This window comes from Clavelina lepadiformis, chromosome 8, assembly GCF_947623445.1.
Source record: "Clavelina lepadiformis chromosome 8, kaClaLepa1.1, whole genome shotgun sequence".
In the NCBI taxonomy this organism is placed as follows: domain Eukaryota; kingdom Metazoa; phylum Chordata; class Ascidiacea; order Aplousobranchia; family Clavelinidae; genus Clavelina; species Clavelina lepadiformis.
In genome coordinates this window covers 4,037,333-4,065,170 of record NC_135247.1, presented here as the reverse complement: position 1 = coordinate 4,065,170, position 27,838 = coordinate 4,037,333, and the positions used below count along the sequence as shown (strand labels likewise).

Below are 27,838 nucleotides of genomic sequence, written 5' to 3'. Positions count from 1 at the left end.
CTAATATTAGCATTAAAATGTTACAATTCCGACTTTATTTGGTGCAGCATTCGTTGTGCTCTAAATTTACAACCATTAGTTTGTGTTATTATAACTAACAACAACTACAACAAATTTGAAACATCCATTATGCCTTCATGAGTATTTTTGTCATTTAACGACGTTTTAATAACTTGAAATTCGGATATGATTCGAAGTAATTTAATACATTCCTCAGCTTCCGTGGCAGTCTATTCTAATCTATTCCGCAAAGGAGAAAGCTATTGTAATTTTTGTTTACTTCGTGTAGCATCTTGTTAGAAAGCAAGGCATGCTGTCATTGCTATAGTGTTTAATAGAGTATAGACTTTTTGTCTCAAGCACAGCTCAAAAACAGTTTTTGCAGTGTGCTTGCTACGGATCTGAAAGACTCGTAAATAACAAGAGTCACACTATGTTTCAGAAGGTGGAAATGACATTATTTCTGCTAATTTTCTTCGAACTGTTCCAACGCACTTTCTCGCAAGTGAAATGCGGCTAAGAGATTCATAATATATAAGCCACTCTAAGTACATTGCTAATACAACGACTTTCTTTTAAGCTGTGCATGAGACAGACAGGAAACTTTTTTAGCTCGAAGCTGAGAAAACATGTCTGCTGTAATATTCATCATTGCCAGGCATTGTGACGTTATATTAAACATCTCTAATAAATAATTTCCAAACAAGAGGCTCTACATACTGTAATTACTGTAAGAGGAGCACCTACAAGTAATTTAACAACAAGATATTTTAATATTGCACATTTTGCTGTTTCCCACTGCACAAGTCTTCTTTATCGCTGAACAAATTGGTTATTACTGGACATTAAAAATAAGAATGTGAAAAACCCGTTAAATTACTTCGAATTATACGAAGTGTGGATTAAGTTGATAAAAATATAAGTTACATGAAAGCAAAGCTGGGTGCTGCGCTGACGTTTCATTAGCACCTTTGCATCAACTAAACTTGGAAACCTTTTATGTGTGTCAAAGAACGGCTGTGAACATTTTGATGTGACATGGTATAAAGTGATTAGTGATAATTAGAACAAGCGGTGTCCATGCCCTGGGAACATCACAAGCACTTAAAGATGGATTTTAAGCTTCAACTCAGGGTGATTTGTTTACATGCGTTTTGAAAAAGATCTTGATCGGGATCTGCTAAGTAACTTTGAGTTGTACGAGATGTAAATGAAGTAAGCAGTAATAGGCATATCAATAAGTAATAAGCTAATATGCATCTTATAAGTCTGTAACGACTCGAGTTAATAGCTTCCTACATCATCTTTTTAGGTTCCTTGTTAAATTATTAAGTTTATAACAAAGCTAAAAACCGAAAATCGCATAACTTTAGATTTTTTGATGTTTCAAACTGCGATTCTGTGTAGAGTAGACTGATAGACCTAATTGTATAAATAAGATAGAAGACAGAGGTGACATAATTTTTCATAAATATTTGTTTAGACTAACGGCTAGACTCTAGCCAGTTGACTCGGTAGCCGACCGGTTAAAAGCGCTGTGCTCGCAATAATGCGGCCCGAATTCCATACCCATTGACACTATAAGCCTACTATTGTAATGCGCTTGGGCAATGCATATTGTATTGTATAATCCAGGCTTGCTAATGTTCAGTGGTCTTGGTGAACACTTCTAATTTGGTCAATATGCTATAAAAAATCTAAAACCAAATAAAAAATCTGCGTGTCAATCGAAACTTGCACAAACGCTAGCTCTGTAACCGAGGCAGGAACGGTGAGGAACCATCGCCAGGTTCAAGTCGGGCAAAAATTACCTCAGAATATAGCTTTCCATACCCCATATCATACCCAAAGTCGTAGGTGGTATAAAATTTTCACATACCATACTAATCACGGAAATAACAATAGAATTTTTAGAACTACGTCAATGAGCAATAAAGTTTGCAATATTATCGCAATACTAGACAAAAAGTGCAATCTGCGATAAATGCCCAAGTGAGCGATACCGTGTTGCCATTAAAATTAACGTTTTTAAACTAGATTGAGCTGTTTTAATACACAGCAATCTAAGCCCCTAAGTTTTAATCTATCTGCCAGGTTTCAGTTTAATTCGAAAACATTTTAACCAAATAATTTAATTCGTCGCTATATTATATTGGTTCAAATACAGATAACTTACAGTGAAATTATTGCAATAACTGATATTACCGCGGAACTGCGTATAGCCTACTCAGTTTGGAATGTAAATTGTGGCAACGGATTTACAAACACAAGTGAAATATAAACTATTTGCTTAAAATTTTAAACGTTCGAGTTTTCTAAATTTTTTTGTTAATCTTTATTATTTTTCTGTTAGTAAATTAGCAGTGTGTTTAAATTCTAGAACGACCTTGCTCTTTTTTGATCTTCTTTTTTTCAATTTTGGTTTGGCTATGCTGAAGTAGGCCTAGTAAACCAAAATCTCTAAATACCGCTAGAGGACTAAGAGGACTAAGAGGACTAAGAGGACTAAGAGAATTTAGAGGACTAAGAGAGCTTAGAGAATTAAGAAAACTAATTAGGCCAAGAGAAGTAAGGAGTCATAAGATGTCTATAGAATACTGCTTCCTTAGTTGCCTTAATCTTCTTTATATTTTTTAGTCCTCTAGTCTAACAATGTTTAGAGAGGTCTCTAGTAAGCCGCAGTGTTGGGATGAAACATCATGTATGTAGGCGTAGGGAACGCCGAATGCGCGGCGACATTAGCTACCCGCACAGAGTTTATGCGGCGAACCTATCAGATTAGGGACAGGATGACAATGAACTCACTCACTGTAGGTATTTCAAACATGTTGGATAAACCAGCCATCATAGAATGTGTTAAACGTTCCTTTTTTGCGAAGAACGTCAGCTCATCGCTATTGGTTATATGTTTGCGACCACCTGCGACAGCACATTTTTTCGTTCCACATTTAAAGCGAAAAATAAAATGAATGAATGAAGCTTTTCGACCAGACTGCAGAGTTTGGCACTGACGCAGTTAATGCTGTTTACCATGAGGCATGAGGTACAGTAACGCGCTTTAATCTATTGGACTAAACTTGTATGCACTATCGGTATGCATTTTTTTAATTAATTTAGGGATTGAATTAAAGCCAAGTTGGATAGAACACTAAGTAATTGCGCACTTTAAATGCATCCAAACATTGTAGCGCACCCATGCTCCATGGGCTATTGGAAAGTGTGGCAGCTGCACGCAAGAGATTAATTAACGTGTACGCCAAAATTCAGATAAAAAAACAGAGAAAAGCTAGTTGTTTGAATGCCAATTTATAAAAAATATACCAAGAATTAAGGCTTCTCATCTATGTGCACATCTGCAACTCCTGGAAAGCCAGACTGCAGAGGGATCTAGTGCAGATGTGCGCAAGCACAAGATGCCTTTGTATACTAGGCCCCAGCTACTCAAATTGTGACAACATCTGGTAGTCTGGATGTGCACTTCTGCACTAGACCCCTGCAGAGTTTGGCATAGGTGCACTCAATACTGCTTTTCATAAGCTTTAGTGCCACAATTAAGGTGCGTTATTTTGCACTTAATGACTTTGACAGAACTTCTGTGCACTCAATTTTCAATTGATTTAAAGATTGAATAAGTCAAGCTTTGTACATTACTATGTTGCACACCTAAGTACGCACTTCTATTAGGTCTGAGAATTTTTGCACACCCTCTTGTTATTTGGTTGTTTGATGCACTCAAGATCTTGCTGAAAACTTGCTGCAGGAGCAAGCGTTGTTAATATTCTGTCCAAGGGCATTACAATGGTGGCGCTCAAACCTTTCAGCTACCGAGCTGTATTGTACTCGGTCACAGGATTTTACATCTAATTGCTCTCATTCTTTTTAACTGCATTTTGACATTGCTCAAATGGCACTAATTTACTTTCAGTTCGAGAATTCCACGAAGAGAAAGAGTGACTATTTCTATATAGCCTATACTTCAAGTATTTTTTATTGAAAAATGAATGGTATCACAATCTTTATTCCTGGAAGAAGGATAATCTTTGCAGAATTTAAAGTCGGTGATGATTCCTCATCGTTTGAGCACCCATAAGTTCAAATAGATGTAAATTTTTTTGTTTTGTAAGCTAGATAGGCCTATGTGATTGGTAGTAATCCAAAACTTGTTTTAAAAAACTTTTTGGTGCAGTTACTGCATTTAACAAATGGTCACTGCCAAGAAAGGTTTTACCACACTTTGGTCTTTGTTTTCAAGAAATTTTATTTTCAAAACACTGGATATATATCCTGAGCGGCAATTTTATGAGCTGGTAATGTTAAACTGGTGCATAAATAGACTTTTTTGAGTCTGATGTATTCGGCACAACATATAAGCGAGGGAGTTTCCAGTTGCGATTGAGTGTTCGACCAGTTCTGTTTGTCCAATATTGTACGGGTGCAGCGAAAATACATCACGATAGGAAGAGATTGCTGAAAACAGCTTTTGGTGTTCAACTTCTGACAGTTCCAATTCGTCCAAACATAACTCATCGTGCAGTGCAGACAACTCAACGTTCTCTATGCAAGTCCTGATCCATAGTTTGAACCTGGTAGATTTCCCGAGGTGGATTGCTGTTACTTCCATGTACGTCAGAAGCATGTCGAAGGTTTCTTGCACGTTGCCTGAGACAGCGTCGAGCAATGTGACCATATTCCCCACAGTTAAAACACTGAAGTATTCTTCTCTCTTACCGAGGTTCTCTTGCTGTCTTCGTTTCGCAGCTGGGAAATTTCGTCCTGAAGTTTTTCGACGGTTCTTTTTAATTGGGATACGTCCTGGTGATCTCCTGTCACCACTGCTACTTCTGATGTCATTATACGTGATTCATGATGCGTCCGTTCTACGTTTTCAATAATGTTCTTTGCTGTGGCGTAAAAGTCCGGTTGTGCATTTTTAGAGTTATCGCGTAAGATTTGAGAGGCTTGTTGACGATCTCTCAGTCCTCGAACAAGTAGGTTGTACAGCACACTACTGCACATTTCTTGCTGTTCGTCGTTTGGATAAACCATTTTTCCCAATTGGGCTATAGCTTCAAGAAACCTTCTTACGGATTTGTCAAAACCTTAAGTGCGCTGAAAGAGTTGTTGCATGGCATGCTTTTGTGAAGATAGTCCGGAAGCCGTGTCTTTTGCTCGTTGAATGAGTTCTTCATAACTAAGCTCGTACAGCTCTTTACGGTCATGGAGAATCTCATGTCTTCTGGCAAGCTTTGTAGAAATGCAAGTTTCTTTGCCACATCCGATGCTTCGAAGCTGTCGCAGAAGGATTTGAATTCTTTCAGAAAAGACGAAAACACTATTGCCACACTGGTAACGAGGTGGAGAGTAAAAAAATTCATGCTACAGTAAAATTTCATAAAATCTTTTGTGTATGTAAGAGGTCCTGTCGTGCTCGCCAGTGTTACGTTTTGTTGTCCTCACTCTAAGATTTCCAGATTTCCAGGCACATCTTTTATTTAAAAACAGTTTAGTTAAGTTTCGTTGACACAGCTCATTTCAGGAGCTCCAATATAGAACTGACCGTGCAACTACCTGTCGGACACAAGTTGAAAAAAGACACATGTGCTTAATTAAGCACGAAAAAGCGTAATCGGCCGCAAAGGAGAAACGCAATAAATATAGCGCAAAACAAGTGTAACACATTAATAAAATAAGAAATTTAATAAAATAAACAAAACAGCAATATGTAACAACAACAACAGTAGTATGCAGTTAGTCACATCACTGAGAAGCGACAAAATTTAATTTAAGGTAAATTAACCTAGCTCTATTTTCTTGGGTATGATATCTCTGCACCATATGCTATTTTGCTCATTTAATGGCAACTAGAGCCATGGTACAGTAGCTTGGAGCTTATCATATCAGGTGTTGGCTTGCAAACTTTTCAATCTGTGAATCTTACAGGATAAATACATGTAGTTACATAACAAATTATATTGTACATATATATATATATATGGTTACTACATGTTTGTGTTGGAGTTGCATGTGTTAAAAAGTAAATAGTGGTTGGAGAGCAATGTCACACCTTACAGATTTGGCTCGTCGTCTGCATGAAGAAAGGCTCTTTATAAGACATGAACAAGTAAAAAATTTTGTTCTGTTATTGCATTTTCCAGTTTACTCCATATGAATACTGTTTATATGTATATATTTCTTAGAAAATTTAAATGCCTTCTTTTACCTTCAGTGTGAGTATCACTATCCCAATTATCACTATGTATAGTATATTACAGATGTTCCTCAATTGTTTAGTTTTCAAAATGTGAATTTTTTTCAGGATACAATATGGAAGTTGAACGAGCAAGTGCAGTTAAATGCAGAACAATTGTCCCATTTATTTTGGATTACAAGACAACAATACTTAAATCTAAACAAACTTATCGTCAATAGTTCTCAAGGTTAGACACTCATGGCAGTTAGCAGTTTTATATTTTGCTTTTTACTCATGTTTTTCTGTTTTGTACGTATATATCTTCAAATTATTTTATGCTATTACCAATATAATTATGAAGGTAAGAGTAAGGATGTGCCAAATCAAACACAAATCGGAACATTACACATGAATATTGACCATTTTTGTTATTCACATCAATTCAAAGGTTGCAGGCAGATTGGGGTGGAATGTTTTATTTTGTAGAAAACAAGAGCGAAACAACAAAGCTTCTGGTTGTTTGGTTGACATTAAAGGCATCAAAATGTTTGGTCCGATATTTTTCATAAAAAAGGGCCTAATATGTATATATGCTAACCAAAATCCAGCTTAATTTCTGTCATTTCTCAGTGTAATAATAACTTTAAGCATGATTCCCCCTTTTTGTCAAGTACTTTGGTGAGGAACAATGAGCAAAATCAGTAGATTCGGATTCACACGAATATCACACTATTTTTTTTAATTTTCACGAATCTGTATCTAAAGATTTGGCACATCCCTAGATAATAGGCTAAGAGCCTACAGCCTAGATAGAGCATCATGGCAATCAACCACCATATATTTATTGCTAGTCAAGCTTGTTTTTAAACTGTCAGACAATTTATAGCCTGAATTCCTGTTGCTGGGTAATAGCATCTGTATCCAAATTATATATACAGTATATATATAAATATTTAAAATGAACCCAATAAAAAATGTTCTTTCATCAATTTTGCATAATTAGCTAAGAGTATAGTTGATGCTTTTTTCACTAGGTATAATTATTTTTCTTTGTTCCTTTATATTATGTTTCTATACTTGTATCTCTTGTTAACTAAAATTACAGCCGAAAACGTTCTGTTTAACTTTAATTTCTTTGTGTTATTAATTCTAGTAACACCTTCTGCATGTAGCCGAAGAGCCCATCAGCTTGATTCTGTACAATTTGTTGATGCTTATAAAGAACTTGGCTATCAGGAATCCATGTATAGTCAGTTCTTGGAGGTATGCTCCTTAATGTCAATATTTACTATCTGTGCAGAACCACAAGCTCAGTGATCAATGCTGAACCTTGCTAAACTGCCATATGACATCCTGTGCAGTTTGCCTTGCATTTCTTACAGTCAGATTTAATCTATATATATGAAAATTGCAATAGATACATATGACTTGACTAGTGAAATGATGATGTATTGTGTAGTGATAATGCTGTACCCAATGCTAGTTACAAGTTGTTGTACATGTTTGTGCATGGAATATATTTTAGAAACAAACATATATATGTTTAATATTATTTAATTGACCTCAAATATGATTTAAGTCGATAGGGGAAAGTGCCCTTATGCAAATAATTATATATGTACAACTAGCTAACTAAGTTAGTTGTGCGTACTGTATTTTTCTTAAAAACTGGCTGCCATGCTTTATTTCTAATTCATTCATGGCCAATGAAACAAATCAACTTATTTTATCATTGCTCAAATTTCGGGGATAATAAAAACAGGTTGAAGCATGTCTATAATGGTTGGAGTTGAGGTATGTCAGATGTTTAAAATAGTATCATAGTGTTGTCCCCAAAACATAATGTTTTCAGCTTTAGTGCACTGGGTATTAGCAAAGAGCTCAAGTTTACAATAGCTGAGAATGCATACATTTTACGAACAAAATTTACATTTGACCTTGCTATATGTCCAGTTCTCTGGGTTACAAAGTCCTCTTTTAACCATTTATAAAATCTCATCTTTTATCTGCTTTCTTAAAATATCATAAGTTTGTAGTTATAACACACTTTGATTCCCGATGTCTAATGGCAATGTATGAGGTTGTTTACTTAGTCGTTTTAAAGCCAAAAACAAACCAATACATTTAATTAATTTTTCTTACAGGATATTTTCTTTTGTCAATGCTATATATTTGGATAGATGTATGACTGATTGCCGCATAACTTCATTCAAGTATTATTATTAACCTGGTTATAAATATGGTATCTGTCTAGGATGACTAATCCAATTCTGAAAGTGTTATGTGTCTTCCTTTTCAACATTTCATCTTTTCTTTCATTGAATTTAGCATTATTTAGGCCTTCTTGAGTAATATCTTAAGAATGCGTTTTTATGGAAATGTGCCATCTCCCTGAGCTATCTAACTTACTAAAGCATCCAAACTAAAGAAGTAAAGGGACAATAGTTTAACTTCCGAGGTGTAGACTAGCCCATACATGGAATTATTTTGTGGGCCATGCTTCATATAACCAGCCAAGCCTATTATATATTAGAGCATCTGTCAAATTTACCAAGTTTTGCATAGCGTTATATGCGCGCCTTTTAATAATATCACCATAAATGATCTATCAAATTTTTGAAAACATTATAGAAAATATTTCTTTTCCTTTCCAACTGTCACGTTTGTAATTTTCTTGCTAAAAATGTCGTCACCTTTTTCATAACCACACACTTTTTGACTATTCATTTCAATGACTGCATCATTACAAAGTAATAATGGCCTGAACCACATTGCCCTATATCTTCCTTTGAAATCAAAAGTAGCAAGTAGTTCAGAGATTTCTCCTCACAGTATTGTTGCTTGCAGGCATTCATCAATAATCCTACATTGGCTGCTGCGTGCCTCGCCTATGGGGATAAACTTGGATTGGAAACAACTAATGATGTGGCCTGCATAATTGTCCTCAATTGCTACGGCAACAGATTAATAACAGACGATCATAAACATCTTCTTGAGGTAAAAAATGATATATTAATTAATAATCATACATATTGTGAAGGACCAATCCATTGCAATTAAAGCAACAAATGTACAAATCATATTTTTACGGATTTAGACTAACATAAATAATCCCATAAATAAATATGATTTCTGCAGTTGCTGCTTTACCCGCAACCATATGCATGTTTTTTTAAAGTCGTTGTAGACTATACGTACATTGTATTTAAGAATAATGATCTTAACTTAGACAATCACTTTGTTTTTATTTTTTTCACACATCCAAAATATTTCCAGCTTGCTAGGTTTTGGCAAATGCTATTGTTCAGTTTATAGCAGTTTTTATGCTTTTATAAGTTTCTTAAAGCATGATTTAAATTTAACTAATATACACTATATCTGTAGTTAATGGAAACTTTGATGCTTCTTCAACTTGCTGGTGAAGATCAACCAAGAAGATTATTACAGAAGGGAAGCTGTGCTTTCAGTGTCGTCTTTAAGTGGGTGTTGATGTAATTTAGTGGGCTTTAATTACTGGCCTTAGCTTTTAGTTACAAACTTTGTTATAAAGTATTTGCTTTTTCGTGCAGGCTTTTTAATGAATCGTTGTTGGTTGGAAAGCTGTTTCTAACGTCAGCTTTGTATCAACCGGTGATGGAGGTATGATAAATGTTGAGTGAGCTACACAAAATTATACACCTGTGACAAGATATGTAAAAATTATCATTATAAATTGTAATCAAAAGATGTTTAAACTGTGTGTGAATCAGGTACATTTTACTCATATTTTTGCTTGCAGGTTCTAATGGATGATGAGCTGTTTCTAGAAACAAACCCACAAAAAGTTTTAAGTAGACTAAACCCTATTGAGATTGAACGAAGATTTGGAAAACAAGATAGCGCCGAGTTCCAAGTAATTTTCTTTGGGAACTAGTTTTTAAATTTAACCTTTCGAAACCGATGTGTTGTTAATTTAGTTGGTTAACTCTGTTTCCAACCGAAATGTTTTGTACCTAGTACCATGTATTTCCTGAAAGATTGCCTTTTTTTATCAATTTGTCAATATTTTAGGAAAAGTTGAACCAACATGTGAAATGTGCAGAAGAAAATTTGGCAAATATATGTTCCAATTTTATTGAAAATCTGTTAGCAGCTATGTGTGGGTTTCCGCAAAGCCTGGGCTGGATTATTGCAAGATCGTATCACATTGTGAAAGAAGCTGGTATGAATGAAATAGTTTTATTTTATGTATATACCTCATTCTTTTTTTTATTAAAAATATTTTGTTTGTACCCTCTTTTCACTCGGTATTATATAAAACCATTATGCTGGGCTTAGTAAAGTCTCATGGCTTTATTGAATCATAATTAAGTAGCATTATGAACATCATTTGGTTGTTTGCAACAATCAAACAAATGAAGATGAACAAATAACAAATAAAGGATATCGAAAAATGCAAGATTACAAACAATTTCAATCACATAACAGCTCAAGAAATGCTCAACTATTGAAACTAGTGTTTTTTTTGTAGGTTTGGTGACACAAGCTGAAGCACGAGCACTCTGTGCAGACTTCCTACTTCAGCAGTTTGTTTGTCCCGCCATCGTTAACCCTGAATTGCATGGAGTGACTGGTGATGTTCCTGTCAGTGATCTCACTCGTTTTAATCTCATGCAAGTTGCACAAGTGAGTATTTTGCAAGATTCTTTCAACGTACTGCAGTTCGACACCTTAATTTATAGAATTGAGCAACTATAAATGGCGTATGTGTACTGGGTAGCTATCAGTAAGCAATGTTTCCTTCTTTTGTTTACAGAATTTGTTTGCTGACTGTTAACTATATTTAACTGTTAACTGTTTCTTTTATTGGGCGCTTTGCTTTGTTGTTAAAATGCTTTGTCGAATTAACTAAAACTTTGGTCATTCCTCATTTTGAGTGCTTCACATCATTATTTATGCCTTTGCAGGTTTTACAAGTTATGGCACATTGGAATGAATCCAGTCAACAAAGTAATACATTTCACGGAAGGCTTAACAAAGTATGTTATGTTTGGATTAACATTCTTTTGTATTTTAAAATTATTCCCTACTTTTGGTAAATATTTCACTTAGTCACTATCATTGCATTTTGATTCGTGTAGCTTATGTTATATGTAAACGTGGAGTGTTTTGTTAAGTTTGGCACATAGACTCTGTAATGTTGTCACATATTATCATTGTGATATCCATAAGATCCAGCTATTCCATAAAAACGTGACATGTGTGAATAGTTTGATTGAAGACTTGAAGTCTTAGAAGTAAAGCTGTTACTGGTGTTATGTTGTTTAGGATTTCCTAACTGCATCATTGTAGTAATTAGTTGTACTTCAGATAGGAAACCCCCACGAGACTGCAAAACATAATTAGCACAGTGATCTCCCAAAGCTGTCCCCTCCTAAAATAAACTGGTGGTGGTGGTTACAAAAGGTTTTATTTGAAATCGTTAAACAAACAGTGCGTTATGTAACTGCATTTTTGAAATGAGTGCATTTTCACTTGCCATTCATTTTAGGTTGTTAACTTTTGACCTTTTTGCAATATCAGGAACCAATGAAGCAATTGATTGACACTGTAATCAACTCGTGCAATTTTGATGGTGTACCGCCAACACATGTAGCACCACATGGGTATGCCAGCGCTGCCGTTTTCTTCACACCATCCCAGTTACATCAACTTATTCGATTCTTACAAGATATTCAGGTGATTTTTGTTAAATGGTAAACAAATGTAGCCATAAAGTTGATTTAGGTGTTATGTTTAGTTTTGCTTAGCTACTGGCAGTGCTTTTTGTGTTTGGTGTGGTTTTTAGTTGTAATCCAACTCACAAGTTATTTTTATAAGTTTGTGATGATACTTATGGTCCAGTTGCTTTACACAGGCAAAATGGACAGTCGGTGGTTTAACAAGTGTAAGTTATTGCAAGTGTGGAAACCATAATAAATTCAATCAATATAAGCCACGTAAATGCTGATTGTTAATAAATAATTAATCCATTTTGTTAGGCTGACCCATAAAATTTCAGTTGATTTCTTTTCAATCAAAGAATTCCATGCCATTCTTTAATTTTAAATGCGTCACAAGAACTTTTATATTTTGAATGGTTGTGTTATACTAATACTTGATGATTGCCTCCTTAATGGTAACCATAACAAGCTTAATGCGGTATCAATTCGTTTTAACGCACAATTGGAATGTTCATAATTACAATAACTTGCATCTATATTTATCTATATAACGTTATGGTTGATGGCATTTTGCTATAGCAATCAGATGTTCGTGGGGTAGACCAAGCAACACTTGCATCAATACTCTCGCATTTACCAAGTCAACCGCCGCAATGTATGCGGAAAGCTGCTTCCCAAAATGGTGGAGGTTCTGGTGCTGAAGGTCAAGGTTTGTTTCTTACTCATGAAAAAACAAATCATCTTGGAAAATAATTTCTGTAATGAAATGCATTGTATTATTAACATCATTTTCTTGTAACATGCAGCACTAAGCAGTCACACAGGAAAATAAGAATTTTGGTTTGAAAGTTTGCTGATGTTCTATGTTCAGGTGTTAGTCAGGCCACAAGCTCAGGACACTTATCACCATCAGGAGGCTCATCCACTGATCTTATGGGAGGTACAAATCAGCACTCCCCAACCTCCGATAAAAAGAGAGCGAAAACCGTTAAAGGTAAACAGCTGCCTATGTCTTGTGTGTTGGTTGATATAGCTATAAAAATAATAAATGGAAATGGTTTCATTAATAACTATTTGTATCTGTAGTGAAAAATAAAATGCCAAAGAGAGAGGATAGCATTGATAGCAATATGGATGAAATTGCAGCTGGAGGTATGAGACATAAGGCCTGCTGCTTCAGTTTTCTCTTTGTATTTGTCTTTTATTTCTGATCCATTTGCATTAAATATTCATCTTTTGACTCTCATTGCTTTGTTTGTGCATTAAGCATGAAATAGATCATTATCTGACAGTGATACTTCAAAGCCTTAATATTAATGGTTTTAAAAATGTTGATACTGATTTTAGACAGCGCTACCATAAATCAAGTGCAGTTATTTGATAGTCCTGAAACAGTATTGGTGATTTCTATGGCTTCGTCTTCAAGTTCGTCTCATGAACTTCCTGGAACAATGTCGGAACAAGAGGTAATTAATATTAGAAAATTTATTTATCAAATTATTGATATGATATATGTTTAGTAATCTGTTTATGCACGCAGGACACGCTTTAATTTAGCTTTTAAATAGGGCAGGTAACCACATACAAACGTTTCACATACAAGTATATGCAATTATGCATTATGATAATTTCAAGGTGAAATTTTTAACGCTTCTTCGTACTTCACTTATAAGATACCTTGGTGATGTTATTGCCTCATAAATTCAATGTCTTCCACTTCTTCATGTGAACTAAATATCACAAATACCTCGGCAATCTCTCATTCTGTGTCACTATAATATTAATACAGTGCTTTCTTGAATATCTGTACCTCATTTAACAGGTTTTCGTTTATTCAGTTGCCTATTAATGCTTCTTTATGACGTAACAATAGAGTAAAGCAAACAAACTTTGAAGCCTTTTGCAGTGTGTCTGATGTAGCTTATTCTCATTAATGTTACTGTACTTGCAGTTCATTGTTAAACACTTAATCCTATACTGTATAAGTGTATATGTCTTGAAATATTGAGGTGGCTTTATATTCGAAAGGCAGCGTGAAACATAAAAGATTTTTTTTATTTCTTAAATATAAGAGTACAATTATTCGTTTTTTGGTTGTCCGCTCAAATTTGTAAAAGCATTTTCCCAAGTAGACCTGATAATCGAGGAAGCACCGGACTGGCTGTATGCCTCCAGTGGTAACGTGGCTTATATTTGCTGTAAAATAAATTACAAAAACTTTTTTTTCTTCAGGTGATGGAATTACAAAATTCACAAAGCAATCAACACTGTATGTCGAATCTTACAGAAGATGCATCCCTTGACGCTGCAACACTTGCAGAGGCAGAGGGATTGGACAAACGTTCTCGGTTTTCATTATATTCTGGAGGTATGTCACGAAATTATACTTTTGCTGCGTAGAGTAAGTTATGCGGCAGAGATACATTCCAATTTGCAAATTGATACTAACAGAACAAAATTAGATGCGGTATCATTATACCCTTTGCGTTCACCGTCGCACTTTGTATACGTTGTTACTAATCATGATGAACTGATTTTAAAATCCACAATGATCCGCGCAGGATCTGACTTAAGTGAGGTTGGTGAAGAATTACCAACTGAGGATGGTATATCAAGGACTAGTGGTTCTTCTTCCATGGATCTTGATCATCCAGAAGGTGTCCCTGCAGATGATGCCAGCAGTATCCATGCCGTTAGCTCACGTGGTGGCAATCAGGTTGAATGTTGTTTGTTTGAAAAAGCTTTAACTGTGTATGGGATGTATACAGTGCTTGAACATTCTGCTGGAGTTCTCCTGTTAAGTGCAATAGTTTTTGAGACTATTGTAAGAGCTTGTCGTCATGGTTACAGGATGAAGATGAAGAGGGTGGTGATCAGGAGAGTGTGACTCATGCCAACAATGACGAAGCTTTAAAGGCGCTCAGGAGAAAGTTGCCAACATCAAGGCATGATTGAAAACAATTTTTAGCTGAAAGTTCTTACAGTTTTCTTTAATTGCAATATTTTATGACAAGCAACTAAAACGCCCAAGTGCTAACCTGGTGTACGTTTAAATGCCTTTGGGAAAGCTTATCGCTGGTTTGAATGAAGGAAATTGCCAAACATGGTTACCGAAAAATATTTTAATTCAACTGATTGACTAAATGGCTACTTCGTAGTCTAAGATTTTTATTGTATTTGTTGAAAAAATGCTGATGTATCAATGATCAGTTAATGTAAGCATCACTCCACAGGGAAAGCATAGAAGACAAAATGAGGAAGTTTGAAATCCGCCAGGAAGTTGGAGTTCGTTTTGCTGATCTTGGAGTAACTGGAGGTCCACGTCGCGATGAGTCTGGTCCTCCTGGTGGTCCTGGTCCAGTTGATGCCAGGAGTGATACTTGGAGTATGGATGTTTATGCCAGTGACTCCGAGCCTCCTGCGGAGCAAGATTCTCAGTCGGAGAGGCTGCGTGAGATCGCAGAGGATCCTGCCGAACACATGAGGTGTCTATGAAGTTATTATGTCCAACTCAACTTTTTTCTGCTTTTAAACATTTCTACCAAATTTTTTGAGTATATTTTGTAGTGTTATTTTTGTTAACCTATTTTGTTACAGAAGCTAGGCATTATGTCATTCTTTCTCATCACTTAAGGCCCTAAACAGTTTTCAAATTATCTTCCAGTTTTAATCCTGATCTTATCTTTAGCACTCTTTGTTAGACATGTTCTTGAATATCGTTTTAATTCTTCCCAAGTTTCAGAATTACCAGTACATTGATTATATTGGGTGGTTAAGAATTTCAAGTTTCCGCAACTACATCATGTTTCTCACTTTTCTGCTTCATGACCATGGATACAATAAAATGTTAAATGTGACAATTTGAAAAAATAAATAAAATGTAACACTTTCAGGAACCCCCCTTCGAGCATATCATCATTGTTAACGTTAACACGTGACGATGATTCACGCAGTGATGTGTGGAGTGTGGAAGTGCTTCCAAGTGACAGCGAACCACCGGACATTCGTTCTGAAGATAGGCTGAAGGAATTGGAATCAGAATCTGGAAATGCTGTAAGTAAACACAATGTAACATATTCACTTTCTGTTTTGAATAATTCTAGGCCTGCTAATGCCTGCTTATAGCTTACCTATGAATGAATTATGTTTAGGGGACGGAAGATGTGATGGAAGACAGTCGCTCTCGTGCCAGCACACCTGGACTTAGTGCTGCTTCAGGCTTTAGTGGCGTATCTGGCTTGAGCCTGGATAACCATCCAGCAAAAGGTTTGTTTTTGAAAAGTTAACCAAGAGCTTTTGGAATGGGTTTACAAAATACTGCACTTTCGTCCAGTAGTTGTGAGCTGATAACATTAAACAACGTGATAGGTTTGCTTCGTAGTTGATTAGTTATGTTATGTGACCAATCGGTAGTTTTTATATCAGTTTTATATTTTTTGATTAGTAGTCAGCATTTTTATTGGTTGCAAACTTGCAGCACAATAATATTCTATTTTCATGGATTAAGAACATTGGTTATTTTTCCACAGTGGTTGATGAGCAATGGGTTAACTCCGAAAGGAGTTTTGGAAAAGGCCCCAACAGCATCAGCCCAGATGCCGAAGATCTTCATATATCGAGAGGAGAAAGTGCATCTGCTGGGAGCAGTCACGGTGGAGGTGGGAGCTCAAATAGTAGTGAAACAAATGAGAAACCTCCTCCAACATCCAGTGCATCTCCATCACCACAACTGCAGTTGGCTAGTCAATCCCCTGTATCAATAGTGTTGTCATCCAAGCAACGAGGAGAAGCCATGGAGGTCTCAAGACAGTCTGTGTCCTTTGATGAGAATGTTAAAAAAGGAAATGATGAAGATAATGATCATGTACAGACTCAAAAAGTGGAAGTTGTTGAGAAAAATGTTGCTTGGGACATCACTTCATCCTCCGAAGTGCCAGTGGACAACAAAAGTCTTGAAACTTCAGGATTAGCTCTCATGGATTTTGATGAAAATATGAGCACAATAAAACGGAGTCCGTACAAGCGCCCCATGAAAGACATGCCCAAGTCAGATAAATCTGAATCGAGTGATGCAGACCAACCTGCAAAGGCAAATAGAGTGATAGCCTGGGACGAGAAGGCCCATAACGAAGCGCCGTTCACACCAGCCAAAGTTTCAATAACGGTCAATAATAATGCTATAACTGCAAACGACCAAAACCACACATCTGCATTTGTGCCAGTATCACCCAAAAATGCCCAAAATGACATTTTGAAGGACTTTGATCCTTTAGCTGAAGCTGGCTCCAACAACAGTGTTAATTTACATGTAGCAACGGGTAAAATGCGCCAGTTGTCAATACTAGGGTTCTTGCTGTTGTTTATTGTTTAACGGCCTGTTTTCTGTAGATAAAAGACCTCAAACTAACGAACGTCAGAACAACGATATAAATCTCAACTCTGTGAGTGCTACCCTTGTAGAAATTCACCCGGGTAGGTTATTTAGAAGTTGTTCGCCGATTTCATTTAATTAAGCGATTTGTGCAGGACTGTGCCTTGGTTTACAGTCGTAAAATATTTTCTTGTTGATTTATGAAACCCTTACATTATGCCAATCGCCAATGGTTAATTTATATACTTGCAGCAGCTGAAATTACCAAAGAAAGCAAACCTGAAATTCATAGCGATGAAACGCCAAAGGAAAAACCCAATGTTAAATCACCAAACCTTCCTCGGCAAAAATCGTCTACTCTGGTGGACTATGTATGTGTATTGTTAGAAATATATAGTTTTGTTACTCTAATGGTCCACATTCTCTAAAAGAGTGTGGATACCAGCCGCACACGATTTTTTTTTGTAATTGGATATCTTTCATATTTAGGAGGGCTTAAACGTTGCTCGTAACAAAGCTATTGATCGTAAGAAATCTTGGTGGAAGCCTAATCGCTTTCCGAGCTTGTCCAAGCGCAAGCCCACTGGCAAATTAAACGGACCTTTAAACTATGGCAATGCAGGCTCTGTTGGGAACGACGGTCCGAGAAGAAGTGGCAATTACGATGGCTATGCAGGTAGTTGTGCTGCTATGAAGTTTTTAGCTTAATGAAAGGCCTGAAGTTGCAATAAGTTTAAACATTGAGTATTGACTTGTTTACAACCACCAACCTTTGCTATAATTTTCTTGTTTTTAAACGTTTGATGATGTTTCAGCTCAGTCGGATGTTCCTCCAGCCAGGTCAAAGTCAGCAGAAGAGGTAGGGAATAATAATGAGGATTTGACACTTTAGCATGATACGTAATATCTAGGGCGATTATTTTTTGACCTAAAAATTGAAAAATTTGACAAATTTTGACATTAAAAAACTTTTTTTTGACAAATTTTGACGTATGAAGAACTCAAGTAGTTAAATTACGCATTATTGTGCAAAAAGTTAAAATTTATTGTTGTAAAGAAGGGCAAAAATCTGAACACAGACCTAGCCTATTCTGAAAAGGGAAATGAGTTAATGACAAATCATTGCCAAAAAAACTGCAACTAAGACACAACAAAAACTGTTCAATACATTTATCTAAACTAAACATACATGAAGTATCTCAAGCAAAACCGAAGCAAGAGCTGATTCATAATAAGTAGACAATGGGCCATTTACAACAGTATAAAGTAGGCTACAAGGTGTACAATGTAAAATGACAATTTCACCTTCAGTGCAACCTCTATGACACCACGACAATGCAGTTTGTAAACAATTTTGACTTGGTAAAAAATTTTGACAATTATTGACCTAACGCTGTAAATGTGACCAATTTTTGACTTTTTTTGACAAATCAAAAAATAATCGCCGTATTAATATCCTATTCAGCCGCCTTTTTCTCACACCACCCAAGGCTTAATTTAGGTTTCTGAACTCAATCTATGTCTTCCTTGCTATTTAGGTGTCGCCACCTGGTGAAGATATTATGGAGAAGTATATGAAGAAAGTCACCTCTAACCAACAAACAGCAGGCAGACGAGATGTGGATGCAGAAGCATCTGCTCACAAAAAAGGATCGGTCACTGCAGTTTGGGGAGATTCCAGCTTCCAATCTGATTTAACAGAGCCGCAAAAGTAAGAAAGATTTTTGAATTGATGGAAATCTCAAGTGTTTTTGCATAAACTTATATAACAAGGTTTAACAAGCTCCTACCAAAAAAACTTCCAATACCTTGATACTGAGATTCATGCCATTTAATGATCTATCGTTGGTTCAATATATGATCGTAATTCCAGCAGTATTACTTGAAAATCTGTTTTTAGTGCAAGTGGTTCTACAGCTACAGACGTCCACTCTCCCCAGAGTGACGACACAGTTACCACAACAGCAGAAGATGCAGCATCTGTCCCAGTGGTGGATGATTGGCCTGTTAGATCACCAAAAGTAGCAGCGGAAATGCCTTCTATTCCAGTTGCATGCCCATCAAAATCGTTTGAATCAATTTCAAATTCGGACACAGATTTGAAAGAAGATGCAAAGCGCAAGTTGCGCATCGTGCTTGCATCTGCAGAACCGCTTCCGGAACCACCGTCTCCTGCTCTTTTACTTTTAGGTATTTCCTCTGTTCGATCTGACTTGCGGTTCAGAAGAGAAAACAACTCCTCCCTAAGTGCTCCGGATGGCATCAAGTAAGACCAAGTTGCTTGACACAGAAGAGAGAATAATGAATATTATAAAGAAAAATGCTGCCCCAAGCGAGGAGTGGCGCATCTAGTCCACGAGGAAGGATCTTCACTCTTAGTTTGTATTTTCTTGCAGGCTCCGAGATCAGCTTCTGTCATTTCTGAGAGTGCAGCAGGCTGAAGCTTTAACCCTGCAGCATCATTCCAAGATTGCCCAGATTGATGAAGTTATGCGGTGCGTGAATGCATTGGATGATGCTGGATGCAAACATGTTTTCAAGGTGTTGTTATCTTCAATTATGCCTCTGTTAGGGATTTTTTGGGAATGCACTCCGCTTTTTGAAATACTTAAGGTTTAAAGGTCCATGTCGCTTATCTTAAGGATCGTATTTTCTTGTAAAAAAACTAAACATCACGATCGTAGAAACTGTCTTGTTATTTAAATCGCGATATACTTGTGACGGCGGACCTTTTCAACCTTGCACAACTTACCATGCTTAATTATATTTTGAAACAAGTTTTCATAATACTTTAGAACCTATGGCGTGAATACAAATCCCGTTCGTGCTTCATCGCTTATCTGGTCCGAGCCAGGCAACATCTTCTATCTGCCTCCTCCTATCTACGTCACGTGACCGAATGTACGGAGCGGGATAGGGCAATCTGCAGGTTAGTACTCTGCCCTGGGTGGAGTCTAATTGTTGTTGATGCTTTACAGCTTGGTATTTAGATAACTGAGATCTGGACTTAACCGAAGTCCGCTGGACAATGATCCTGCTAAAGTGCGTTATTCTTTTCCAACAGGCGATATTTCACATCACAGTGTGTCCGGCTCTTCTTGAAAAGCAAGGAAGAAGCAATCAAGAATTTCCGAGGGCGTTTTATGCGTTCTATAGCTCTAGACGAGAAGGTAACCCTAGTTGGAGACTTTCTGAGCTGGTTGTACGGACAGATGGTCGAGCACCAGATCTGGGAAGGTAAGCATGACATACTTCATTAATTTCATCCCACCAATGCTCATTATCTGCTTGTTTTAGGAGCTAGCTCAGACCAGTTAGTCGAAGTCGAAAGTTCCATTGAGCGCACCATATTTTCCTACGTTCATAAGCTCGCAATGTTCCCTAATGGCGACGGTGACGTTTTACGGGACCAGTAAGTATGAACCACGAAGTAATTTTGGCATTTCAATGTCACGTAACAGATTATTGGCTAATGTATTTTTGGTGATTCACTGTCACCCGAAACAAGTTAATATCATTCTCATCATCAGACTTTTCCACGAGCACATCTGCCGCCTTTCCGCAGTCATCACTCCTTTTCACCCTTCCCTGCAAGTGAGGAGAAAGTATCTTTCCGAATGTCCTTGGCCATCCGCTCAACGCGAGGCCCGCGCTCTTGCCGCCCACCGTTCCCCGCGTGGCAAGCTGGACGGTGCCCTGCGCTGTTGTAGCGCGGTCATGCATCTTTTGAAGTTGGCTGACGAAAATCAGGCCCCTGGCGCAGATGACATCACGCCTGTTCTAGTTTTTGTCCTTATCAAAGTTAGTATGAACTGGAAATGTTTCCATGCTGGTTTTCTTTTGCGAATCACCTTAACTAGCCGTTAGGTACCGTACTAGGTCAAACGAAGAATAAACGCGAACGAACCAGGGATGAGAACTTTTGCCAGTTTCAAGGCTCTTTTGTTTAATTTTCAGTTAATTGTTCTTGCTGAGTATATTGCGCTGGTTGAATGGTGACATATCAATTTCTTCTTGTCTGTAGGCAAACCCACCACACTTACTATCCACTGTCCAGTACGTGAATAGTTTCATTGGAGATCACTTAACCGGTGAAGACGCGTACTGGTGGATGCAGTTCACTGCCGCTACAGAGTTTATAAAAACAATCGACGAAAGGAAGTGACCTTGGAGTCGTCACCTTTGAATTTGATTTTCGTCACTGCTTGGTCGTTCTGCTGTCCATTGTCATGTTGCTTGTATTTCCATGAGAAGGCGGTGTTTAACATTCATTTCAAATAAATATTGTCTACGTTATTTATATAAAATGACTTACTGATTTTTTGTTGTTGCGATCACAATACATCTGTCTTCGTCGTTACCAATTTTGTCAACACCAGAAGACTGCAAATTTGCAATGCCAAGTGCTTACTATAATATTTTTAGCAAGTTGTCGCCATTTGCTGCTTCACTTACCCTTTTTGTCTTTCACTTTCTATAATATCGAACTTAATGCTTAACTTAACACTCAATCGTACCCAGATTTTGGTTTGCCATCTTCCGATTAGTTTTTTTAAATCTTTTTGTTTTGCATTCCCCGCCAAGATCGTATCTTGTCTTTGTTGAAGCAAATGTCTAACTGAAGCTGTGATAATTATTATTTTAACGCATGTTTCTAGTGTTCCTTGGAGCACTAGCGTTAATTATATATTGTAATACATACATTGTGCGTATACATAAGGTGCAGTACATGTGTGATCTTTTTAGTAAAAAAATTACAGCACAGTTTTAGCCAATTGACGGCAACCACACACAGCTGTCGTCATCAAACTAGGAAGTGCTTTATATAATTTTGTAAATACTTGCCACGGTGGATGTGCGTAGGTGTTTAAAAGGCAGCTTGTCATTCAGATTAGTGAGCGCATATTCGTATGTAATCACGTTAGCAATTACGTGCTCGAGAAAACCTCGAAGCACACTTGCTCATGAAATTAATTGACTTTTGTATCATCATTTGACAAGCCCTAGACGGGATTCGAACCCGCCACTTGTTGCTCAAGAAGCAATTTTCAAGTGCACGAGACAGCGAAACCGGCTTTGAAAAACTGTTTTCTCCGCCGTATTATTCAGCCAAATTAGAAAAAAGGCGCCGAACGAATAGCGACTCTTGCCTTAATGACGTCATAATAACGCTTTTAATGGTTGAATGATTAACGCGATAGTAGGAAAGTGTTTCGCTGGTTTACACTGTTATCGCGATACTATAGTACCGAATTACTATACCGGGCTACTTTTTCAGTACCGATACCGTCGATACATTTAGAAAAAGGTACCAAATTACTGTTTTCAAGAAATAAAAGTCGGCCGCATTACTTTCAAAATGATTACTTCAAGGTTTTCAGAAGTACGTTTTTAAAACTTCATTTTAATTAAAACTTAATTTCAATTTTAGAACTTTTTGTTCTTTTTTAATCTACAAATGTCTAATAAAGTCGAATAGAGTGAGTTCACATATTTTTGACCCGAAAAAACCTTTAGCGGGCCATAATATTAGCAAAAGTTGCACTTGCAACAGGATCCGCTGTAGAAAAAGTACTGGTACCGAACTACTTCTCTAAAATAGTACCGAATACCGGAACCGTGGGTACATTTTTTGCCACGTACCGGTACTTTCGAAGTACCGACTGCCCACCTCTGCTCATAGCCAGTTAAGCCAGACCGCAACTTCAAATTCTGTTCTTTTTGACTGTTTCGGGTTTTCCTTTTGCAGTTCTTTGTAGCACAATTATTGTCAACGAAAACAGCAAACACCTTCGTTCAATTGATGCTTCTAGCAACGGGCCCTTTGCATTCAGACCTTGCTGTTACCCTAGTGCAGGCTTCGGATATTAGCCTACATGCAATTAAGCAAAACGTTCTTCAGAGCAGAATTTACAATGTATTTTCAGTGTAACCGCGATGAACGTACACCACGTGGCACAATTGGTATATACATACACAATGGATACGCTGGTGTCCACTCGTCATCAATGTCGGGGTCAAAAGATTAGGACATTGCTTCAAGGATAAAATGTTTAAAAACAAGCAACACAAAAATAAACCATTTCTGCATGTGACCACATTTTGCAAAGCTTGAAACAAGGCATCGACGTATATGTCAAACAATCAAGAACGACTGGGGCACGTCAGTAATAAAAAGCAGTGGCAGTGCCGATTGCCTAAATAAATTCACACGCACAGAATGCAAGATTTCCTTTTTAGTGGTAAGCTCAGCGAGATCGATAGGAACGGTGACGATCTCTGCTTTTTGACCTGCACAGAGATAAATAGAAATCAGCAAAACAATTTACAAGTAAATCAGTTCACGTCTTATACTAACAATGGTCTAATCTCACTGCATTTTCGATGATATCTCACAGATATTTTATTCACAAGATATTTTATGCACTAAAATTATAACTTGTTTAAAAATTCAACTCAGTTTTAACGAAACAACAAGTATACCTGCTTCTTCGCCGTTTTTCACGTGATCGACTTCTTCTTGGTCGATCACGAGATCTGCTGCTCTTCCGTTCTCTTGAATCTCGCCTCCTATCACGCGATCTACTCCTCTTTGATTTCCTTTGATCATCTGGAGATCTGCTTCTACGCCTTCTGTGTTCAGGAGATCGCTGTTTACTCTCTTTGCGATGAGATCTGGAAGTGGAACATATTTGACTGAGTTTCAGATACCTCGGGACATCAGCAGCAAGTATAAGATTAACAATTTTGGATTGATCGTCTTACAGCGAAATAAATGTTGTTGGATCAGTCAGTTTATACTTAACAGAAAAATAGATTTTCTAAAACTGGCATCATCAGTTTCTGTAAGTGAAGAAATACAGTGAATAAGCAATGAAGAGGCAACCTACCGACCACCATGTACCTGATACAGGTACCTACAGCAACTAATGATGTCACGATATCATGAATGTCATGAATGATGATGTCAGAAACTGAAGTTTTTATGTGTGACTGTAAAGTACTAGCCCGAATTATATATGTAGCGTTAGGTTTTTTGTTTTGAGTAGTCAATTAGGTGTTATGGCTAAGAGTAAGTTTTAGTTTGGCGGAAACGAGACCAAATGGCCCTTTTAATGCTTAAGGTTGCTGGACCCGTGGGATAGACTATTTGATTAATGATTAGGCTGGCAGCAGACTGGAATCAGTGGCAGAATTATTTGCAAGACTGAAACCCATAATGGGTGAAAGGTGTAATTGAACTGTCATTGAAACATTCTTAATTGTGATTTTGGTCCTTTTGGACCAAAATTTAACTCATGCTGTTGTACACTAAGCATTTGCATAAATTTCCTGTATTTGCAAGTGATACCTGCTTCTTTCTCGACTTCGATGGCGATCAGCAGATGATTGTTGTTGTTGTTCCCTTTCCATGCTAAACAAAAACACTTTGGTTGACTACGAGATCAACGCATTGTGACAGCATTTGATTTCAACGGAAGTTAGGTCATTACAACTGCTAATTAGCTCGACAAGGAACAAGAGTACATTAAGAAAACAGAAATAATTCTCAGTATACATCACCTGCTCCACATACCTCCGCTTATCTGCAAGATTTTGTTGCGCTTCAGACAATTTTTCACCTTCCCTTGCCTGTTTTGTATTGTGAAAGGTTTAGTTTAAAAATGAATGTTCTATTTAATCAGCAACAGACCTACACTGTAAAAAGTAGCAGGACATAGCACCTTAAGATTTTCATGGATCTGTTTTTCAATAGGCACTGGAATTCGAGGAAAAAGTGTTGAAAACCAGTCAAGCTTTGTAAGAACTGTCTTCACCATGCTTCCTATAGTCATCACACATCCACCACCAGATTTCACATCTATTTCCTGAGAAGATTATTGTAGGTTATTGCATATAGTGGATCATAGCACTACTACATGAGTCTTAAAACAGGATTACAAACTAACTGATTCATGCTAAATAGATTAGAAAGCTGTCAATAATTACTTCTTCATCGTCCATTAAATATTCAAACCAGTCCCAAAGGTCTTTAGGGGGTTGTGTATACCTAGATAAATGTTTTTGTTATTAAACACAATGCAACAATGTATCATTTACAAGTTAGACCTGTAAAAGCTGAGTGAAAGAAACTGTGGCTCACATAACTTTAGACTGTCATTAAGCCACTCACCTGACATACATAACGCCCAGCCCTCTTATATAAGGAGAGTCTGTGTGGTTTAGAAGTCCATTTGCTTGTTTTCTTGTTAGCTTCAAGGTAAATAGCTTGAAAAGGCAGCAAAAAGCAGTGGAAACAACACCTCCAGCGCCAACACCTCTCACCTGATATAAAAATAATGTGTTATTATAGTCACATAAATAGCTGAAAAAAAGTCGAAGAAGAGGTTAATGCAGTGATTCCCAATGTGTGTGCCACAGATTCTCAGGTGTGCCGCGAATCTTTTTGGAATTTTGGAAAAGAACAGTATAAATATTTAAAATAAGGCATGCAGACAAGCATGTGTGACTTAAAAGCGCTCTAACTGCTTCAATAGCTGATAAATAAGCACATGTCCATCCAATAAGTACATCCATCGCATTAACACGTGAAAATAAAGTTTTTTAAAGCAACTTTTCTTCTCTTGTAAGTGTGCCGCGAGCATTTTATAATTTTTCTAGTGTGCCAAAAGCTGACAAAGTTTGGGAACCACTGGGTTAATGTAATATCTTCTTACACCACCACACATCCCAGTTTGTCCTGCAGTCTTTCTTGTGCCTCTTTCCCATGGTTCAAGATGTTCAACCTATGCATGAACATGGTAAGAAGTGATAAAGATTTTGAGCCAAACCAACACAAAATATACAGTAATATCATAATAGGTCTAAATCAAAATCGATGGTCGCTGAACTGAGCAACGTTCAGGCATTTTTAAAAAATACCGAAAGATAGAAACCCACATCGTTGCACTTAACCATTGTGTAAACAACGCACCTTATAATAAATTTCATCAACAACCTCATGGTATGTTTTCAGTTCAAACAGGCGAACTTTAAAATAAGACGAGTTCTGTATATTGGTAAGCACAAGATGATTCAAATTCATTGTGCGTGGATTACCCCAAACAGATAATGTATTTCCAAGCTTGGGCTTTGAATATGCACCCTGGTCTTCATATTCTTCTTGCTGTCCTTCGTCATATTGATCAGCCATAGCTGAGTATTCAGTTATTATTGTCAAATGTTGAACTATTGTAAGTTCTGAAAAAGATGTAATGCATATAGAAGCATAAGTTCTAAGTCGTTTGAAGAGAAAAATATCAGATTACAGTTTGATATCTAAGTCAACATCAAACCGAGTCAAGCACTTAAAACACATGCAAAATATGCATTGCATATATTATATTCTTTTGGAATTCCCATAGAAAGCTTCTCAACTAGTGATACAAAGTTTGTGCAAAATTATAACGAAAATTTGAAAAATCAGGCATTTTTTGAAAACACATAATTAATTTAAACATTCACATATATAGATATATATATATATATTCATTTATATTTCATCATCAACTCTTGGGGGTAAAAAAAGGAACTGACCAAAAATTGAACAAAAAAACAATTCCAGAAAAAAAGGGGACAAAGAAGAACACTATGCCAAAATAAATTAAACTCATACACAAGCTGACAACAAAAGTAAGAGTTGTATCGAGCATAAGAAGGTTACAAGTACACATAAAACCAAAAGTGGGCAGCTGTGACTAAGAAAGTAGTGGCACTATGGTTACTCCATAAAACAACTAGTGCTGATAATCTGGAAAACTTTACCGAATATTAACAGCAGTTAAAACTCTAAGCGACTAAAAAATGTTCGAAAACAGACGAAAACGATACTAAGTAGAAAGTATTTGGGCCAAAAATTTTGGTAAAATGTTTGTAATGCAAGAAAATACAAAATGAAGGCACCCACCTTTCTTGTGAACAGATCATTTTTAAATGTCAAGGATTGAAATTGGCACTGGAATCATATTAGAATCAAATTTTTTTTATTACGGTGGTACTGGCATTATAATTTAGAACTGGTAGAAATTTCAAAACTGTCTCATCACTACTCTCCGCGTTATGTCTTTCAAAGTAGAGGTACTTGCTGTAATTACCCGATTTTTTGCACTTTTTTCCAAAAAATCTATCCACAAAAAGTCAGGATCAGGTTATAAAATGAAACTAACCAGACAACTTTTTTTCTTTTGGCACAAGACCCGCCATTAATGCCTCTCGCATCCTGTTGTTGTGTTGTATATGCTATTTACAAGTGTCATTGAAAAGAAATGCAGTATCTCTAGTGCAAACAAAGCAACAGTAGCTGTGATAAACATTTCCTGCTGTGGTAATCATTTTCCAATTAGAGCCATAGCTTAATAGCTTCTCTATTGCTCGTTATTAATAACGCGATTCGTATTTGGGAATACGTATATATGCAAGGACAGTCTAATACAAGATCAGTCTTACAGACTAATAATTATCTCATTACCATGCAAACATTTAGTTAGGCGCTACACCAACGTTCATGCGCAACTGTAAGCCTGCCAATAAGAGGCG

The 27,838-nt window shown here is 36.8% G+C and overlaps 2 protein-coding genes across 7 annotated transcripts; one reads left to right on the top strand and one right to left on the bottom strand.

Moving 5' to 3' along the window:
* The first annotated feature begins 5,924 nt into the window (after positions 1-5,924).
* Positions 5,925-21,988, top strand: LOC143468833 (GTPase-activating protein and VPS9 domain-containing protein 1-like). 5 transcript variants are annotated; one of them, XM_076966263.1, is made up of 35 exons: positions 5,925-6,121; positions 6,317-6,437; positions 7,344-7,453; positions 9,038-9,187; positions 9,575-9,669; positions 9,760-9,829; positions 9,969-10,082; positions 10,241-10,391; positions 10,701-10,855; positions 11,137-11,208; positions 11,753-11,908; positions 12,087-12,116; positions 12,472-12,595; positions 12,764-12,886; positions 12,979-13,044; positions 13,240-13,358; positions 14,125-14,260; positions 14,454-14,608; positions 14,743-14,837; positions 15,126-15,377; positions 15,786-15,945; positions 16,044-16,158; positions 16,422-17,210; positions 17,281-17,364; positions 17,516-17,634; positions 17,753-17,939; positions 18,079-18,122; positions 18,802-18,974; positions 19,164-19,529; positions 19,660-19,804; positions 20,059-20,192; positions 20,328-20,500; positions 20,561-20,675; positions 20,794-21,064; positions 21,288-21,988. In XM_076966263.1, exons 1-35 carry the CDS (start codon positions 6,056-6,058, stop codon positions 21,426-21,428), a joined length of 5,376 nt encoding a protein of 1,791 aa, XP_076822378.1. In that variant the 5' UTR covers positions 5,925-6,055; the 3' UTR covers positions 21,429-21,988. The 5 variants fall into 5 exon arrangements, with proteins under 5 accessions (XP_076822378.1, XP_076822376.1, XP_076822375.1 ...); XM_076966261.1 differs by having other exon boundaries at positions 12,472-12,601; positions 17,519-17,634; XM_076966260.1 differs by having other exon boundaries at positions 12,472-12,601.
* Positions 21,989-23,163: 1,175 nt separating this feature from the next.
* LOC143469035 (pre-mRNA-splicing factor 38B-like) lies at positions 23,164-26,528 on the bottom strand. 2 transcript variants are annotated; one of them, XM_076966568.1, is made up of 9 exons: positions 26,238-26,528; positions 25,981-26,049; positions 25,437-25,588; positions 25,253-25,313; positions 24,988-25,131; positions 24,840-24,895; positions 24,615-24,677; positions 23,747-23,938; positions 23,164-23,554 (listed from the first exon to the last, which is right to left on the bottom strand). In XM_076966568.1, exons 1-9 carry the CDS (start codon positions 26,454-26,456, stop codon positions 23,512-23,514), a joined length of 999 nt encoding a protein of 332 aa, XP_076822683.1. In that variant the 5' UTR covers positions 26,457-26,528; the 3' UTR covers positions 23,164-23,511. The 2 variants fall into 2 exon arrangements, with proteins under 2 accessions (XP_076822683.1, XP_076822684.1); XM_076966569.1 differs by having other exon boundaries at positions 26,363-26,510.
* Positions 26,529-27,838: the final 1,310 nt, after the last annotated feature.